The sequence below is a fragment of the Rattus norvegicus genome, chromosome 9 (assembly GCF_021556685.1).
Source record: "Rattus norvegicus strain SHRSP/BbbUtx chromosome 9, alternate assembly SHRSP_T2T, whole genome shotgun sequence".
Lineage (NCBI taxonomy): Eukaryota > Metazoa > Chordata > Mammalia > Rodentia > Muridae > Rattus > Rattus norvegicus.
In genome coordinates this window covers 109,262,382-109,281,799 of record NC_141542.1, presented here as the reverse complement: position 1 = coordinate 109,281,799, position 19,418 = coordinate 109,262,382, and the positions used below count along the sequence as shown (strand labels likewise).

The 19,418-nt window shown below is 42.9% G+C and overlaps 1 protein-coding gene across 3 annotated transcripts in view; it reads right to left on the bottom strand.

Moving 5' to 3' along the window:
* The window catches only part of Farp2 (FERM, ARH/RhoGEF and pleckstrin domain protein 2), a 108,161-nt gene that overhangs the window by 15,816 nt on the left and 72,927 nt on the right, over positions 1 to 19,418 (bottom strand). For all 3 annotated transcript variants that reach the window (XM_087566513.1, XM_087566512.1, NM_001108233.2), the window contains 4 exon segments: positions 5,493 to 5,671; positions 1,553 to 1,642; positions 847 to 980; positions 202 to 271 (listed from right to left, as the gene is read on the bottom strand). In XM_087566513.1, coding sequence (XP_087422639.1) covers positions 202 to 271; positions 847 to 980; positions 1,553 to 1,642; positions 5,493 to 5,671 — 473 coding nt within the window.

The window sequence follows — 19,418 nt, the reverse complement described above, 5'->3', positions numbered from 1 at the left end:
ACAGTCGTGCTGAGTGGGCAGGTCAGGTGCATGCTGTGCTGAGAACCCTCTTTGGAGAGGAACGCACTGTGGAGAAGAAGATGAACTTGTTCTTGGGAATGCTGATGTGAGGGGGACACTGTACCGAGGACAACAGAGACGACAACAGAGATGAGTTTTCACTCACAGCTTTTCTGCTAGGCCTGAGTTAACCTGTCTTACCTTTAACTGCCGCATGTTCCTGAGGAGGATGTCCCCAATCCGTTGATGATCACCGCTAGATGGCCCTTCCCTGGATTTATACACAAAGGTTTATAAGTACCAGGAAAGCGCATAGGAAACAGCACGCTGTGTTGGTAACTGGTTGTTTTAGTCAGCTACTGTTTTTAAAGACAGGGTTGCAGCTGCAGCTGGCCCCACACTGACTCTGTCTCTGTCTTCCCAGTGCTGGGTTATGGCGATGACTGACCTAACAGTGTGTTTTGAGGTGGAAAGAATTTAAATTGACAGTGACAGTTCCTGCATTTTCTAATATGATAGGAATCAGGTGAAGATGGATTGTTCTTTTAAAACGTGCTCTTTTCTGGAATAGGATAAATAAAATTTAATGTATTTTATCTTCCCCAGTGGAGTTTTGAAATACACCTGAATGAAATTATTGTTGTCCTGATTTGTTTCAGAGGTAGGGATTTCCTGAGGCTAGTGATGGTGTCAAGAGTAGGACCCAGGAGAGTTCAGGGCTCAGAGACTGCTTGTATAGGCCTCATCCCAAGGTGCCACCAGTGTGTGCAGTAGAGGTCCAGGGTATGGGAGCCACTGTGTGGAGGGAGTCAAGTAAGTAGACCCATAGATGTACAGCATTGTTACCAGAGTGCCAGCCTCTGTTCCACCTCGTGAAGGAAGCCTCGATGGAACTCGTAGATGGGATCAATGTTGGAGAAAAGCAGGGTCATCAGGGCTGCAGGCATGGCCTCCTCCTTGATCACCACACTTCGGAACCACTATGGGAGGAGTTCGGCATGGTGAGAGGCTGAGCTGGGGGCTGAGAGGCCATGCTCCCGAGGGCTTGTGACCTCTCTACACCAAGCAAAGTTTCTCCAGTGTGTAAAGACAGCTTAAATCAGCATTCCACATGTCCTCTTTGTGGACTATATAGTTGTGAAATACAAACAAAACAATCCTAGATCAAAGCTTTCAGATAGATTCTATCTGAATATGCAGCTCCATGAAACCTTAAGACATTAGCATTCCTTCTTTGTTTTTTTAAGGCAGGGTTTCTTTGTGTGGCCCTGGCTGTCCTGGAACTTTCTCTGTAGACCAGGCTGGCCTTGAACTCAGAGATCTTCTTGCCTCTGCCTCCTGAGTGCTAGGATTAAAGGTGTTCATCACCACTGCCTGGCAAGACATCAGCCTTCTAATGTGACTTAGACATCATGCTATAAGGCAAACATATTCAGCAGAATTTTCATATGTAGGTCTCAAGTTTGCCAAGGTATTTCTTAGGATGGAGCATCTGTGTTTATATCTAAAACATAATAAAAAAATCAAAGAGATCAGGACTAAGGTTTCATACCACAGTGATAACTTCTAGGTCCTTCAGGTAGGTTCGCTCTGTGGCAACAATCTCCTTGGCTATGAAATAGGCCTCGTCTTCCGATGTGTGCTGAAAGAGAGAGAGAGAGCATGAATGATTTCCGGGGACATGTCGCCCTTTCACATCCAGGCGAGCCTGTTCATAACCTGTTCTGCTCAAGCTAACAGAATTTTTGGCAATTCCTGCCATAATTCCTACAGGGATTTACTGTGAACCAAAGGGTCGTTTTATTTGTGTATGTCATGTCTGAATGTTCGTTGGGTGCTACATGTGTACAAGTGCCTGCAGAGGCCAGGAGAGGTCACTGGATCAGCTTTAAGTGACTTGTGAACCATCTGAATCAAGTTCTCTTCAAGGGCAGCAGATACTCCTACCTGTGTAGCCCTCTCTCCAGCCTGGAGGTTTCCGTCTCTCAATATTTCCCCCACATTGCACCTTATTCTTTAGAAAAATAATTTTTATTCAAATATTAATATATGTAAACAAAACTGAGACTTATCACTAGTTTTGTGGCGGAATTATGTTTTTCTACCACTGCCATTAATGAAGCTGGTTAAAAAATATAGAACTATGAGTGTATGCTTAAACACGCACGTATGTAATTCTGGCTGGAGAGATGGCTCAGTGGTTAAGAGCCCTGGATATTCTTCCAGAGACCCAGGTTTAAATTCCAGCACCCACATGCAGTCATGCAACCACCTATGACTCTGCCCTAGGAGAATCTGACAGGTTCTATGGGCACAGCATGCACATGGTACACACAGATACACACAGGTACTCATATACACACACAGGTATACATATACACACAGGGACACATATATGCACACAGGGACACATATATACACACAGGTACACATATACACACAGGTATATATATAAACACACAGGTATACATATACACACAGGTATACACATATACACACAGGTACACATATATGCACACAGGTACACATATACACACACAGGTATACATATACACACAGGTACACATATACACACACAGGTATATATATACACACACAGGTACACACATATACACACAGGTACACATATATGCACACAGGGACACATATATACACACAGGTACACATATATGCAGACAGGGACACATATATACACACAGGTACACATATATACATACAGGTAAAACACCCATAAATGTAAAATAGAAAAAAAGTATTTGTATGTGATTAAAATAATTAAAATTAGGCTAGAGATATGACTCAGCATAAAAAAGTAATTAAAAAACCAAACTTTCCTCATAAAAGTAACAAAACAACACCACCAAACCGAAACCATAAAGCCCTCCCAGTGTATATTGTGAGTGTGCCCAAGCCAAGGTGCGGAGCTGGACTTCCTGAACACGGGAGCGGACGCCAGTCCAACTCCAGGTTTAGTTTCAGCAGCTTCCCTTACGTCTGCTAGTACAGGGCCTAAGATGGACCTATCTAAGCAGCTCTTGAATCTACAGTGGGATGTGTCTGTCTACCTTGCAGATGTAACACTCAACGTTCACCAGGAGCTGCAAATCACCGCAGAACAGTCATGGAGAATCAAGTGGGAAGGGCTGAAGGCCAGGAGGAATGTGATCAGGCCACAAACTCACTCGGAGTGAGAGAGTGGGCAGCAGACAGTGGGAATGGCAAGGAACAAAAAGTAATGTGGAATAGTAAGAAGAGAATGAGAGCCAGCCGTCTGCCCTCTGGTGCTTCAGGGCCAATGCAAATGCACTGTGATAGGCTTGTACACAGGATGCAGTGCGAATGCAATGTGAATGCACTGATAGGCTTGTACACAGGATGCAGTGCGAATGCACTGTGAATGCACTGTGATAGGCTTGTACACAGGATGCAGTGCGAATGCAATGTGAATGCACTGTGATAGGCTTGTACACAGGATGCAATGTGAATGCACTGTGATAGGCTTGTACACAGGATGCAGTGCGAATGCACTGTGAATGCACCGTGATAGGCTTGTACACAGGATGCAAGCAGAGCTGGAGGGGCAGACAGCAGCCTCAGGAGGCTTCTGTACAAGTCCGCTGTGATGGCTGGTGCTGGTGTGAATGTTATAACGACTGCAACAGATTCTGAAAGATCAGCTGTTGCCACCAGAGGGTGAACAAGAGTTTGCACCACAATAGCCTTTGATGCTCTACAGGCCACATAAGGAGAAGTGGCCAAGGAGATCCCACTGTCGGCCCATGTTTGGGGACCACATCTTCCCTGCCCGTGATTTAGTTCCAGACAATATGCAATATTCTTTCTCAGAATAAAGGACTAATAAGGTGTTATCTTAAGGTTTCCACTGCTGTGAAGAGACACCATGACCAAGGCAACTCTTGTAAGGACAGCATTTAATTGGGGCTGGCTTACAGGTTCAGAAGTTTAGTTCATTACCAAGGTGGAAGCATGGCAGCCTTGAGGCTGACATGGGGCAGGAGGAGGGGCCAAAAGCTCTACATCTGGATCCAAAGGCAGACAGGAAAGACTGGCTTTCATGCGGCTAGGAGGAAAGTCTCACTGCCCATGCTTACAGTGACACACTTCCTCCAACAAGGCCACACCTACGCCAAAAGGCCACATTTCCAACAAGCATATCAACTACCACAGGTGTGCTCCTCTTATACGGCTTGGAGCTCAGGAAATAGTGGCTGTGAATTTCTAGTGTCATTTACCCATCAGAAAGATGTACCATGGTAATCCATACTGCCAGCATTTTTCAGAACCAAGTCCTGTCCTCTCCCCAGAATCTATGCACAACTTCTCCCATCAGCTCTTCTCAAATGACTGGCAGTGATATGACAGCCCTGGTCCCTGCTCCACCCTTGATATCTTCCTGTTGTTCTCTTAGTATGGCCCTTTTCTCCAACAGAGCAGTTCACACACTTTTCTAACCCTCTACATTTTATTGTATTCTGTGCCATAAAATGTTTTTAAAAATTCAAATCCATTGGGTAGTGATATGGTGATTGTACATGCCTTTAATCCCAGCACCCGGGAGGCAGGAAGCTGATCTCTGAGTTCGAGTCAGCCTGGTCTACCAGAATGAGTTCCAGGACATCCAGGGTTACAGAGAAACCTTGTCTTGGAGGAAAATAAAAAGATCACCTATCTGTGACAGGCTCCACCTACTGGGCCCCTATTATATACCTGGCTGATGCTCAAAACCCCTAGTTCATCCTCTAAGAGATTACATAATGGCTTTCTATTTTTATAAATATTTCCATTTCTAATAACAGCATCTATTCTCTCCCCAAACCTTTGTTGATTGCCACCAAAGCTATAGTCCCAGGTTGGCTGTCTCTGTCTTAAGACAACTGGCTATTCCTGGCATCTATGAGTAAGTGGGATCTTCTGCTCTGTAATTCTCTACTGCATATTCAAAATGTGCCCTCACTTACATGAACAGTGCCAACTTTCTGCCATAACCCCTGTGTCCTGCCAAAAAGTCCAGGACCTCCCACTTCAGGCATTACAGTCTCTAAAGTTGGCCAGGTCCCCTTCTCACCATGAAGTCCCATCTGAGAGCCTCCTGAGTCCCAACCAACCTTCCTTTGGCAACAAATCTCCAAGTTACTCAGCTGTACTCGAGGAGAGAGGAAGACGTGGGTAGAGGGGAAAACAAGGGAGAGGCAGTGAGGTCCTGCAGAGAATAGCCTTTCCCACCTATTTTCAGGATCCAGCCTCACACTTTGAACCCAGAGTGCCAAAATGGTCTATTATACAAACAAGAGAATGTGTGTATAATGGAGCCTTAAGTTCTAAGAGTAACAGAAGTGTCTCAGACAGGGATTTTGCTGATGACCAGTATATGGGGTTTATGGGGTATTAAGCAGTCTCTTCCTGCCCACCCTGGGGCTCCTCAGCGTTTGCAAACCAGGCCCCAGCAGCACGTAGTCTCGAGAGTGGCCCACCTTGTGTTTCTGCTCTTCTTGGTTGTCCATCCTGGCTGTCCCAGTGCCACTGAGGACAGGGCTTAGCACAGGGGACGAACCCTGCTCAGCTGTGCTCAGAGAGGCCTGACGCTCAGGGCTCAGGCTCAGGCGGCTCTTCAGGCTGGAGGGAGAAGGCTGAGGACTATCCACAGAAAAGCCTGGAAACGAATGAAGTAAGGTGGAGCGAAAATGAGAACAGCTGTGGCCGGCCTCCCTCGGGCCAGCCTGACCATAACCCTCGAGCTGCCATTAGCTTTTGTGAAAAATGTGTGCAGTGTGTCACGTGCAGTCCCAGACACAACACAAAAGAAAATGGTGATGGCTAATCTGTCCTGTTCCAGAGAGCAGCACACAGTGTGACTCCTCATGGCCTGGGTTGTGTTTGTAGGGACCACACCGAGGAAGCAGTAGGCTTTTGTGGAGGGATGGCAGAGACCTGTGCTGTCACCAAGGTGCTCACCTAATTTGAGGCCCACGTCACAATTCTGTCTTCTGGATGCTGAGTTCTTCACTAATAAGTTTTTTTCCTATTGGTTTTTCATATCAAAGTAACGACAATTTAACCCTTTTCCTTTTTAAAATAGCACTTGCTTTTGTGTAGACTAGAAATGTTAGCCTATGTCCTAAGAGACTAATGATGAGGCATAATTCAATGGAACTTCTTTAGGAGGCTGAGGCAGGAGGATCATGAATTTAAGGCTAGCCTGCACTACCCAGTGACATTATGTCACAAATTGAAAGAAAGAAAGAAAGAAAGAAAGAAAGAAAGAAAGAAAGAAAGAAAGAAAGAAAGAAAGAGAGAAAGAAAGAGAGAGAGAAAGGAAGGAAGGAAGAAAGGAAGGAGGAAAGAAAGAAAGGAAGGGAGAAAGAAAGAAAAAGAAGGAAGGAATTCCTTAACTTCTTAGCAGAGGATTCTCATATTTTCTACAGAAATCAACAATTATTAAATACCAGAATTTAAAAATACATTTAAAACGGGACTTCTGATTAAGACAGGCTTTCTGCTCAGGCCTCAAACTCACTATGTAACTCCACATCCTCTTGTCTCCACATCTTAAATGCTCAGATTACAGCACCATATTCCAAATGGCATTAATAGGATAAATTTAAATGCTACTTTGAAACTATTAAAGATGAAAATTTACCTTACATTTCCAGGTGAAAAGTATTTAAACACTGACACGACCACCGTCTCTGTGATTACTAAGTACCTGCTGTGTACCCCTCCCTGTCTCTGTGATTACTAAGTACCTCCTGTGTACCCCTCCCTGTCTCTGTGATTACTAAGTACCTGCTGTGTACCCCTCCCTGTCTCTGTGATTACTAAGTACCTGCTGTGTACCCCTGTCTCTGTGATTATTAAGTACCTGCTGTGTACCCATCTCTGTTAAGTACCTGCTGTGTACCCCTGTCTCTGTGATTATTAAGTACCTGCTGTGTACCCCTGTCTCTGTGATTATTAAGTACCTGCTGTGTACCCATCTCTGTTAAGTACCTGCTGTGTACCCCTGTCTCTGTGATTATTAAGTACCTGCTGTGCACCCCTGTCTCTGTGATTACTAAGTACCTGCTGTGTACCCCTGTCTCTGTGATTACTAAGTACCTGCTGTGTACCCCTGTCTCTGTGATTACTAAGTACCTGCTGTGTACCCCTGGCTGTGAGGATGTTCTACCACCAGACCTCAAGAGCGATGCTTCCAAAGGACGATTCTCACAGTCTGTGGTTAACAGTCCTCAAGTGAGGTCCTCTTTAGTGACTCGTTTATAAGACCAAACCTTGGCTATTTAACTTGCAGCTCCTAAATGAGAGCAGATAGCATGGAGCAGAGCACCCACTCCCTGGACTGGCACAGTCCTCTGGGTAGGGCAGACTAGGTGCAGCAAGCTGGAGCAGAGGAGGTCCTTATTTTCACATTGACAAAGTCAGAGATCTGCAAGGACCCCGCCTGCTGATGTTCTGACAGCATTCGGATAGAACTCTGCTGTGGAGTATTTCATAAGTCATATTTTAAGGCAGGAGAAAACAATGACATAGAAAACCTAGACAATGTTGCTATATGAAAGTTTAACAACCAGTTTATTAAATTTTGTTTTATTACACATTTAGTTGAAACAGGCTAAAAAACATTAATGATTATAAACTTAAACCTGCCACCAAGATGTTCAATCTTTATCTCTTTTATGGGACTCAAAGTGGAGCTGACCTCAATGTTCTGTCCTCAAGAGGGGGTTATTTTTTATGTTGACTACATCCCAAAGATGTACTATTTAAGTTTTACACTCTAAAATTTTTGTGACTGGTAAGTCCATAATTAGTTCCTTTTATAAGATTAAAATTCAGAGAAAAACTAGAACTTATGAATAAATCACATATCACAACTGTACTCTTTAAAATGACAACAGCCATGATGTTTTACATTCAATTATAAACATGTCGAAGTCCCAGTGTTTCCCACAGCATCATTCTCGAAGATATGAAGTCCAGAGCAAGTTCTAGTGGACTGACCAGAAAGTTTCTGGAATACAAAAGTATACACAGAGTATGGGCCAGCCTGTAGCCTTAGCTCTTGGTAAGCCAGCTGCACTGCACAGCAAGGCCCTGCCTCAAAATAAAACCAAGTAGTGCCTCCCGCCCCCAAACCAAACCAGACAAAATAAAAACGGTTACCACAGAGGCAGGAAGGATGGTTTGTGCGCTTTTGGCTCTTCCAGAGGACCCAGGTTTGGTTCCCAGCAATGACATGGTGGCTCTCAACCATCTGTAGCACCAGTTTCTGTGGAGCTGATGCCCTCTTTTGACCTCTGCGGGCACCAAGTGTGCATGCAGTAGTGTGCACATACACATGCAGATAAAATGCTCATACATGAAATAAAAATAAATCTTTTAAAAAGGGTTGCCACTAAATTAGATATTAGTTTTTAGTAGCAGGAGGGGCAGAACATGCAGAAATGGTGCACTTCTAGGATGCCAATAGGATTGGTACTCAGTGAACAGCCAGTGTAAGGGGAATAGCCATTAAGGCAGGAGATGCGACTGCCAACAAACAGACTTTAGCAAGTACCCTACAGAGAAGGAAGATGCTACTTAGGGAGGTATGAGGTTTAGTGCAAACTGCTTTTGGTTCTATGGCACTTAAAACTACTACTTGATTTCACTGTAAACTTTTTCTATTTTATAATAGAATAATGTTAAGTAATCTGGGTCTTGGAATTACTAGATTACTTATCCAGCACTTACAAAATCTTCAAACCTCCAGCAAACACACACACACATGCACACCCACACCCACACGCACGCACACGTGTGTGCGCGTGCACAGGCACACGGCCACTACTACTACCGTCATCAGCACTCTATGAGGAGATACTTTATCAATTAATTGGCAATAAACATGTGACTCTTCTAAATGTGGCAGCTGTGGTGTGTCCTCTAAGATCTATTAGAACAGCAGCCATCTGTCCCTGAAACATGCTTTCAGCTGGATACCCCCATTGTATATAGCATAGTGTGTGTGTGTGTGTGTGTGTGTGTGTGTGTCAGAGAGAGAGAGAGAGAGAGAGAGAGAGAGAGAGAGAGAGAGAGAGAGAGAGAGAGAATGAATGATGAATGAATGAATGTGGTGGGGTGGCTAGTCAGGGTGCTTTCCAGACGTGACAAAGCATGAAGTCAATGCCATTCAGGTTTTGCAACTCAGTGTTTTCCTGACATAAAGGCAATTACCCTAGAAGTTCTTCTGTTAAAATCTGCCTCAACGTTAAGACACTGTTTTGCAGACAGGCTCCAGATGTAGCTCAGGTGTCCTCAGAACTCCCTGATCTGCATCCATTTCCTGAGTACTGGAATTATGGGTGTAATGGGCACATTTGAATGCACGGCTAAACGAGGTTTTAAGAACTCTTAAAGTACCACACGCCAAGTTTTAGGTGCTATAGAACATGCCACCTTAATCAACATTTCACTAAAGAATCAATCTTAAGTATTTGTCCTCTAATCAGAAGCGGCGAGAGTGAATGGCATAGCTCAGAGCCACAGGAGCCCCTATACGTCCTTTGCCTCTAGTTCTTGGTGCATATGCCCCAGACAATGTTCAGCTTTCCTGCTGTTGTGTGAAGATCAGTCTTTCAGCTGTGGATAAGGGATTCTTCTGTTCCTTGAGATGGAGAGGCATGGCAAGCAGCCACGTTTCCCTAAAACCCTCCATGTGTTCAAGGGCAGCTCCAACTACGTGGGCTGCGGGTAGGGAGTGGCATTTATCCTCAGAGCTGCAAGTTCCAAACCTGCCTTCACCTGACTCTTAACACTTACTTCAAACTCTCAACAGTGGGCATTTTTTATAAGTGGATTATTCCTTAAAACTTCTCAAAATACATCTGATAATTCTTGAAATGTTATCGAAAATGCAGTCTTATACTTCTTACCTTCACGTTTTCCTTCAAGAAGCTGTTTCTGTTCATCTAACTAGAGATGGAGGATGATGAAAAAGAACTTCACATTTAGAGGGGAAAGAAAATCAACTTTTATTTCATACCTTTATGCTCTCTTTTTAAAAATTCTTTAATAAAACACTCTTGAACATGTTTGTCTAACAGTAAAGGAACATGTCAACTCAGATGTAGCAAAACTGAAGGTCAACTTAACTTGAAGGTCAAGTTGAAGGTTAATTTGAGAGTAAGAGGCACAAGGATGAGAAACTCTGGCTTGAATAGTAGATTGCTAATTTCAGAAAGAAAACCAGCCCACAGACTGACTGTTTAATGGGAACGGGCAAAGGTGCGTTTGATGAGTTAGCACACATTGTTTCTGGCTTTGCTACTAGACTAATTCATGACTCACGTTTACATACAGAACTGGTTTAAAAACAAGTTAATAGCTCACCTCCCTATCTTGATAAGGAAATAAAGAGGACAAAGCCATTCTTCCCTGGTAGTCACTTTGGCTTCATGATTCAACAGTGCAGAGAGAACTCTGTGTCAGCCCACCAGTCTGACGGCTCAGAGTCAGCTTTTGGCTCCTCCTCACAGCACCCTCAGGCACCCAGCAGATATTAGTCCAGCTCCATGGTCTCCTCAGGAAGCACACCATGCTCTCCTCCTCTCTGTGTAGGTGTGACAGGCCTACTACCAGGATTTGGGAACGGCCATCAACTGCCAAATCAACTTGGAACTTCACAGCCCCAGTGTCAACCTCCTGGTGTTTTAGTGAGGTAACTGTGATGGTGTGTGTGGCTCTGAACTACTAAATACTTTGCTCGCCACAGTCTTACAAGGAGATGGGACCTGAAGGGAAACTGATGAAGCTGCATAACCACTGAAGTAGCTGGATCTTCCTTCAGGCTGTCACAGAATCAGACTGAGGCAACAGATTAAGCTGAAGGCAGGCTCCACTTGAGAAGAAGGGGATCAGTTACAAACTGGCCACGGACAAGAACAGGCCCACGTGTATGACTTCACTTGAGACTCATTATCTGAATGAGCAAAGAATGGGTGATCATAGGATTACCTTGTACAAGGTCAGAATTCCCAATGAGACATGGATGAATGCCTGGTAAGTGCACCCAGGGGACAGCAGAAGAGGAGGAGGGGGAGGAGGGAGAGGAGGGAGGAGAGGAGGAGAGGAGGAGGGGGAGAGTCAAGGTAAGATACTTCCCAGGCTGTGCGGTTTACTTTTGTACATGGACAGGTGGAATAGGAGTTGGTTATTTTTGTTTTAATAAAACTGATTTATTTTGTGTTGGGTTTAGGGGTATAGCTTAGTTGTAGGACATTTACCTAACATGTGTGATGAAGTTCTAAATTCTAGCCCCAGGACTATAAAAACCAAAACCAAAACCAAAAGCAAACAAAAAACCAACAAGGTCTGGAGAGATGGTTCAGAGGTTAAGAGCATTGACTGCTCTTCTAGAGGTCTTGAGTTCAATTCCCAGCAACCACATGGTGGCTCACAACCGCCTGTAATGGGACCTGGGTGCTCTTCTGGTGTGAAGGCATACAGAAACAAAAACCCTGCTGCCCAATGTTTGGTCACTCTGTGAACCTCAAGATTGTGTTGTTGACTGAAAAAATATGTTTCTAGTTCTGGCTTGGCTCTAAGCACACACTTTAATCCCTCTGGCTGGAATACAGACATGCCCTGGGTACACACCTTTAATCCCAAACAGTAAAGTTTGTGTGTAGAAGGAAGCATTGGTGTTGAAAGTGATGTCTGAGTGGCAGACAAAGTGATGACTCATAGAAAGATTTGACAGACTAGAATATGCTCAACTCTCTTTGAGAAGAGAGGATAAGGGAAGCTACTGGAGAGGCAGTGCAGTGAGGTGGGCAGTTATACTGGGAACAGTTATAGAAACAGGCTGCAGAGAGAGAACAAGCTACATATAGGAGAAGACGGAATGAACCAGAAAAGAGAAGAGAAAAAGCTAAGAAAAGAAAAATCAAGCTGTCACCCGGACTACTGGCCTCTGATACGATGTCATTACCATCGTTACTGCAGCTACAGTGAGCCAACCTATGTAAGCACCACTGTGCTGCTTGCTGCTCAGGAGCCAATGGAAGAGACATTGGTGAAGGGTTATACAAGAAGGCACCTATTTCAAGGGTTAACTTAATTGCGAAATGATCTGCAACCTATATAAATCAAAATTCTTTAGAGGGAAAGAAAGCTAAAAAGCCCATTTAAAAATTCATAGTAAATTTCCTCATTTTATTGAATAAACAATTAAAAATTGTCAGTACATATCTGTAAATGTATAAATGGTAATTTCAATGGAGAACAAGTTTTATAAGTACCACAAAACAGACAACACAAGTGTCTCTTTAAAGCACAAGTCCAAATGCATAAAGAAGTCCCGGCTCCACTTCGTTGCACAGTGAATACATGTGCTTTCATCCAAATGACACAGCCTGTGCACTAGTGGACCACTGCTAGTGGCATTAGCTACTGCATGGGAAAGGTGACAGTGTTGTCCTAAGACAAGAGCCAAGTGAGACCAGGGCAGATGCAATTCCACGGACTCGGGAACAGACCGGTATACCTACTGAATACTAACGCTGACTGTGAAGTAACTGTTGTAGTGATGGACTTGCTGTGTTCCAGGGCTGCAGGAACAAGTGTACCTTGAGGATATACAGTACTTATCAACATCAGCTGGCACATCAACATGTAAGAGTTAAGAACATGCGTGTGCACATTGTTGTGTTGTCATGACCACAGTGTGGATGATACAATATAATCATTACTCAGGTAGAACATCGGAGACTGCATGACAAAATGGAAATACACCTGTGCACTAAAGCCATCAGAAAGAGTGGGGTCATGGGGCACGTCAATAATGATGACAGTGATGTAATCAACACATCTACAAGTTCTCACAGCACATTCCTGGATGTGCTAGTGCCCATTCCTTGGTCGCCTGTGCTAAATAAAATACAAATGCTAATGAAAACAGTGCATTCTAATCTATGCCAGCTCGGACAATGCCTCTGCCATATAAAAAGTTGCACACCATTACCTGATGGATTAAAAGATTATGCGGTGCAGAACATTGCACATAGACAGTCTTGTTACTGTGTAATTCTGTTGTTATTCTTCAAATATTGATAGTGGCTTATATAAAATATTGAGACTTTGGGAACTTAGAAGCAGAGCATGTTGTTAGTGGTGGACTTAATGGTCAGGACAGAAGCTGCTTGATGACAGCCTTGCACTACAGGGGACAGCTGCAGGGTTTTGTCCTATCACTACCGACATGCTGGCTATGTGGATGGACTTGACCACTGCTACTTTGCATCATGGACACACTGGGTCCTGTAGTGTGAGTTATCTTGTTCACCTAGGCCTTTAAAGGATCTTTAATTCCTAGTTAACTAGCCCTTTAAAAAGCCTTAGCTGTTAGAATTGCTTGACCCTATGACCTTCAGTGTTGGCTGCCTCTTGGGTTTCTGGGAACAGGACAGGATATAAACAGCCAGCTGAGGCTGAAGGGAAGGGAGTAGCAGAGAGAGAAGAGAAGGCAGTTGGTGGAGAAGACATTGTTAGGAGATAGCTGAGCCAGGAGAAGTTGAGCTGAGCAGATAGGCTGTAACAGTTGTTACAGCTTGGAGCTGCTAATATTGGGGACACTGGGAGAAGGAACTGTTTAAGCAGACTGATGGGGAACTGAGGGAGGAATGGTTGGGAGAAACATTTGAAGGGGCTGGGTTGGAAACTGGGAAGAGGGCTGGCAGGGAATTAAGAGAACTTGTTACTGTTCTAAAACATCCATTTTGCAAGTGGTGGCCAACATGGGGCAAGGCAGAATGGAAGGTTTGCCTTCAAGTGCCTTAGGAAAGGCAGAAAAGGAGAGATAGATACTTCCCTTCAAAAAGCTGATGGGGTGTTTGCTGAGGCTGCTGTTGTGTTTTTTTCTCCCTTTCTTCATTTCAGGATATTTTGTTTATAAAACATGTTGAAAGACAGGCTGAGCAACTAGAGAAAAACACAGAAACGGAGAAGCTTGGGAATCAAAACATGGAAGAAATGGGAAAGCAAGGCCATTCCTTTCTCCTGAAAAAGAAACAGAGCTGGCTGTGCAGCTGGAGAAACAGAGAGTAAGGCAGACAAACTTGAAAAACATCAAAGATGCGAACAAGGAGAACAGATAGGTTCATTCCCGATGGCTGAAGCAGAGAGCAGGTTCTCCAGGTAGAAAGAGGCGGAGGAACTATGTCAGAGGGCAGTCAAGTCAAAGAAATGGGAAGGCAGGATGGTCAAGAAGCCAGGGATTTTGGAACAGCACAACAGAATGAGAGGAATTAATACAGGGACGGGCCAGGTGACAGGTGAAGGTTGGCATGCTGACATAGAAGAACAGGCTCAATTTGAAGAAGGAATCACAGAACTATTTCTTTGGCAGCTTAAGAGCTTGGGACAAAGTCCACATCCTTTACAAAAATTATACAAGGTTCAGGGGAAGCGTTCACTGACTTTTCAGAAATATTAGTTGCAGCTGTGAATAAAGCTATATCAGATCCTGAAATGAGACTGGTGCTAATGAAGACCTTGGCACCTGAAGGTGCAAATATGGAATGCATGAAGGTTACTAGGCCATTAATGCAAGGGCGGGACCTACAGAGGAGTGGGTCAGGGAGACAACTGATAATGGTTCTAGTGTGTATAATACCATAATTGGGCAAGCCATAGCTAAAGGTTTTAGATCTTAAAACACACAGTGCTTTAACTGTAGAGAATATGATCATTTGTAAAGAGACTGTGACCAAGTCACTCAAGGTTTCAGACCTCAAATGCCCAGAGATTTAATTGTGAGAAATATAGTAATTTGTAACAAAATTGTGAACAAGGCTCTCTAAAGGAAATGGTTTTCTAAATGTGATCCAGAAAGAAGGCCTAGGCTTCTAGGGATGGGATGTGCAGGCAATGTGACAAGGGTTGCCAGGGGACCATTGAGGGTAGGTCCAGGAAAGATAGGCATCCAATGTCTTGCCATTAGAAAGGGAAATGGAGGTCTTGCAGCAAAAAGTATGAGCTGCCTGCCTTTCGTCACTCAGTACATAACAGCAGACAGAAAAACTTCACTAAGTGAGTATTGCTGCTCTCATACACGTACTGCAGGCAGTGTGGCTCTAGACTTGGCCATAGAAAACATCTTAGACTACCCTCCAAAACTCTTTATTGTAAAATAACTACTGGATTGTGAGGTCCTCTGCCCTAGGCACAGAAGAAATGGCCTTGGCAAGGAACAGTTTGGCTTCCCAAGGATTCATTGTATATCCAGGAATTATAGATGAAGATCTCAAAGGAGAAATTAAAACAGTGACTTATGTAAAAAGAGAGATGCATTTTAACACAGGCTTGCTCAGCTGTTACTGTTTCCCTGTGTCATCAATGAATAAAGAGATATGCAAGTTAACACGGACAGGATGGCTCAGTTGCTGTTAATGATCAGTTGCAAATGAATGACATTTAAATAAAAAGGTTTAGTGGATACATTAAATATATCCACCAAATATAAATACCATTTCACGAAAATCCTGGAATTCAGAATGGCTACATTCTGGACTTATACTTTGTTTCTAGAAACTGGAAAATTATCTTGGATAAAATAAAGTGGGTAATGGGTTAAGGTCAAATAGGAAAGTTAAGGCCTTACGTAGCTGATATAACTATAAATTAATGGGGATAAGATCTATTAGAGCAGTGGGGAACTCAGATTAATATTCCCTTCATAGCAGAGACAAATCCTAAAATAAGGGGTGAAATGGAAGATGCTTTGGGGGAAGGTATTGAAAAATGTCACCCAGAATAACTATGAACTGTGTAGGTTGTCCAAAACCAGGACACAACAGGGATTTAGTTTCCAAAGTTATAAGGGGATGGGAGTGCTGCTGAAATTATACCAATGATTCTGCCCTTAAAATGGTTGACTAACAAGCCTATGTCAGTAGAGCAATGACTCTCAGGAAAAAGTAAAGGCATTTGAGCAGCCGGTACAAGAGTGGCTGGAGGCTCAACAGATAGAAGAGTTCATGAGCCCATAGAATTCCCCTGTATTTGTTATAAAAAAGAAATTGGGGAAATGGGCAGTGTTGATAGACTTCAGAGCAGCGAACAGAGTAACCCAGCCAATGGGTATGTTATAGCCTGGATTCCTTTACCTTCTTTATCACCCAAGGCATGGCTTATGATAGCGACTGATGGAAAAGACTGCCTTTTGACCATCCCCTTGCAAGAGTAGGATAAGGAAAATTTGCTTTCACAGCACCTACTTATAATAATGTTGAGGGCCATGCAAAAGGCACAGCAAAAGAGCTTTAGATCTCAGGGAATGCAGCCTGCCCACCCATTAGCACAACTAAGATGGCTGTGCCTCAGAGAGGGAGAGGCCTGAGGACTAGGACTACACGTCCTCAAGACAGCATGCGCTGTGGAGCATAGCTCTGCTTGTTGTCATATCCCACCCAATCTATGGGTTGTATGAAAATCCTACAGGGGCCTTGAGCCTCTCACTGGGCAGTGCCAATGGCACTCACAATAATAGTGATTGATCTCTGTCAAGCATTGCTGCTGGAGCAGATTAATGATTCAGAAAGGCCTTAGGAGATGTAGACTGTTGTCTGTTAGTAATCCCCACCACCCTTGGAAAGGGTTTGGAGGTGGAGACTGTTAGTGAGGTTAAGATGTTTTTGCTAGTGGCTTTGAATAGAAAATCATCTTGAGGAACAATTTAAAGTTCAGCAAGGCACACAGTTAATAGCTGAGCTGTGGATTTTCAGGGAACAAGAACAGTGGCAGCCCAACTAGCACTAGCTAAAGAGCCTCCCTTCTACAGCTGGGCAAAGTAATGATTAATTTCTTGCATCTATTTTTGCCCTCAGCTTCCTGATATGACTTAATAAAAAACTGTTAATGAGTAGACATGCATCCTGAGCATTTAGAATAGAAAGAACTGTTTTTTATATAAAGATCAGATTTGTGATTCTTTTAAGATTTTTATCACAATACTTTTTAAGGTACAATAATTGATCCTTTCATTGTAACTGCAAATTGCAGTCTGACAGTAAGAGAAACTGACTGAGAAAATGACCTTGATTGCTTATATTTTGTTAACTTATAACACGTTACTTAGTCATGAATATGGATTCTTGGAAATAATTTGGGTCTTTTTGACCCAGAGGATGTAAAACATTTGATCACTTGAGGGTACTGGGGAATATGATTTTTTACATATACTCGTTGTAATCAATCACTAACTAGAAGAAAAATGGGAGTGTAACCACATTGTGACTTTTGTACTGTTTGAAAGGCTTTGCTGGGATGTATAAGCTGTGGGTAAAAAAATAAAGTTGTTGGTGCTCTGCTCCATCCATCAAATGTATGTGTATGTATGTATATGTGTGTGTATGTAAAGTGGTTGGCACTTTGCTCTATCCATCAAATATGTATGTATGTATGTACGCACGTATGTATGTGTATATATATATAAAATGTATATATGTAAGATATGTAAGTGGTTGGAGCTTGTTGAACCTTGTTTCATCTACTCTGTGTGTGTGTGTGTGTGTGTGTGTGTGTGTGTGTGTGTGTGTGTGTGTGTGTGATTGTGATTCTTTCTTGCTGGCCGCAGAAAATATTTCATTGGCCCCAGAGAATCAAGCTTTGTTCCCTCAAAAAACAAAACAAAACAAAACAAAACCAAACCCAAAACCAAAACCAAAAAGTCTGCTGAGTGATCAATTGCCTGATTCTACACCCTGCTTCAGTTTACCCTGGATGTTGAAGTTGGCCTTAGACATAATAATGTTCAACCTGTTAAAGGGTACCAGTGGAAAGTTCTTCCACAAGGAATGCTAAATAGTCCAAGGAAGTGACAGTCAAACTTTTATGTCTGGCTTAAGTGAACGGTATAGTGAAGTGTTTGTATCTGGCTTTGAGTGAAATGTTTCAGCAAAATCTTTGCTATGTTTGGGTTAATCAGTAGAGGCTGAAAAATCTTTTTGAGACAGTCTGGGTCTTGAAGAAATGTTGTCTCCCTGAGAACCCTGCACTCCCTGCTATGTGAGAGCTTGCAGATGCACAAATCTTGGTCCTAAGACACTCCTGGTAAACCAGGGGTTCTTACTTTTGATTAAGGCTCAGAGACATGGGGTTCTAGAAAAAACTGTGGATTTAAATCAGCCTATATACTATAAGAATGTGAAAATATCAGAATGGAAGTCAGCAAATATTTTGTGTTGGGCACATGGATTTGTTTCTATTTCACAGGCTAGCCACAAGCACAAGGGACTGAGATTGGGTGCACTGTCTGCTCTCATGGGCCACACGGGCAAGATGACTGTGGTTGTGGAGCCTTTCCCATCCCCAGTTAACTTTGTATGATATGTGAATGGAAGACCTGGAGTAAGCTAGCCAAGGGTCAGTCTTCCCAAGAAGGCCAAACCCTTCTACTCCTTTGCAAAATAAGGGTTTGGCATCTTCATAAGCCTCTCTACTTTGGCACCTACAGCCAACGCCAATCATAAGTCCAGCTCTATGTCAATATTCAGTACAACAATTGCTAGAAATAGTTCATAGGCAATTTTCTCAATCCATTACTTATTATATGGATGTAAATTTGTTGGCTGATTCTAATGCAAATATTTTAGAGAAAACGTTTGGTAAAACAGAAAGTATTTTTGCCTTGTTGGGGCTTGCAAATTGCTTCTGAAAACACAGAGAGGAGATTCTATCTACAATCCAGCTTACAAAATAAGAACAAAAATTCAACCACAGAAGAGATCAGTTGCAAACTCTTAACAATTTCAAAGATTAATAGGAGATATTAAGTGGCTATAGCTCACCACTGAATTAACTACTCAAGAGTTAAGTAATTTGTTTTGTTACAGTTGATTGAGCTACCATACAAGGTAGTTCAAGACAATTAACAAAGGAAACAGAGAAAGAGTTAACTTTAGTAGAAGAGGGACTGCAAGATGCATGTGTGAATCTCATAGATCCCAAACTGGATTTTATTTTGGTTATTTTGCCTTCAATTCATTCTCCCACTGGGCTTACTATGCAAAGGGAAGATAGTATTTTAGAATGGATATTCTTAGCACAGAAACAAAGTAAAAACTTAAAGACTTATATAAAAAAAGTTTCTGTGGGTTCGGGCCCCAGCTCCGAAAAAAAGAAAAAAGAAAAAAAAGTTTCTGGTTTAATTATAAAAGAAGAATAAGTACCCCCTAGGGATAGACTGAATAGTGCTGTTAACTTTAAATTTTCTGAACACTAATGAGAAAGGAAAAACAGCAGCTAAGAGACACTGGGTTATAGAAAAAACTGTGGAATTAAATCAATCTATATACTAAAAGGATGGGTTCACATCGGAATGGAAGTGTTAGAGACATAGATTTGCCTATATTTCCATGGGA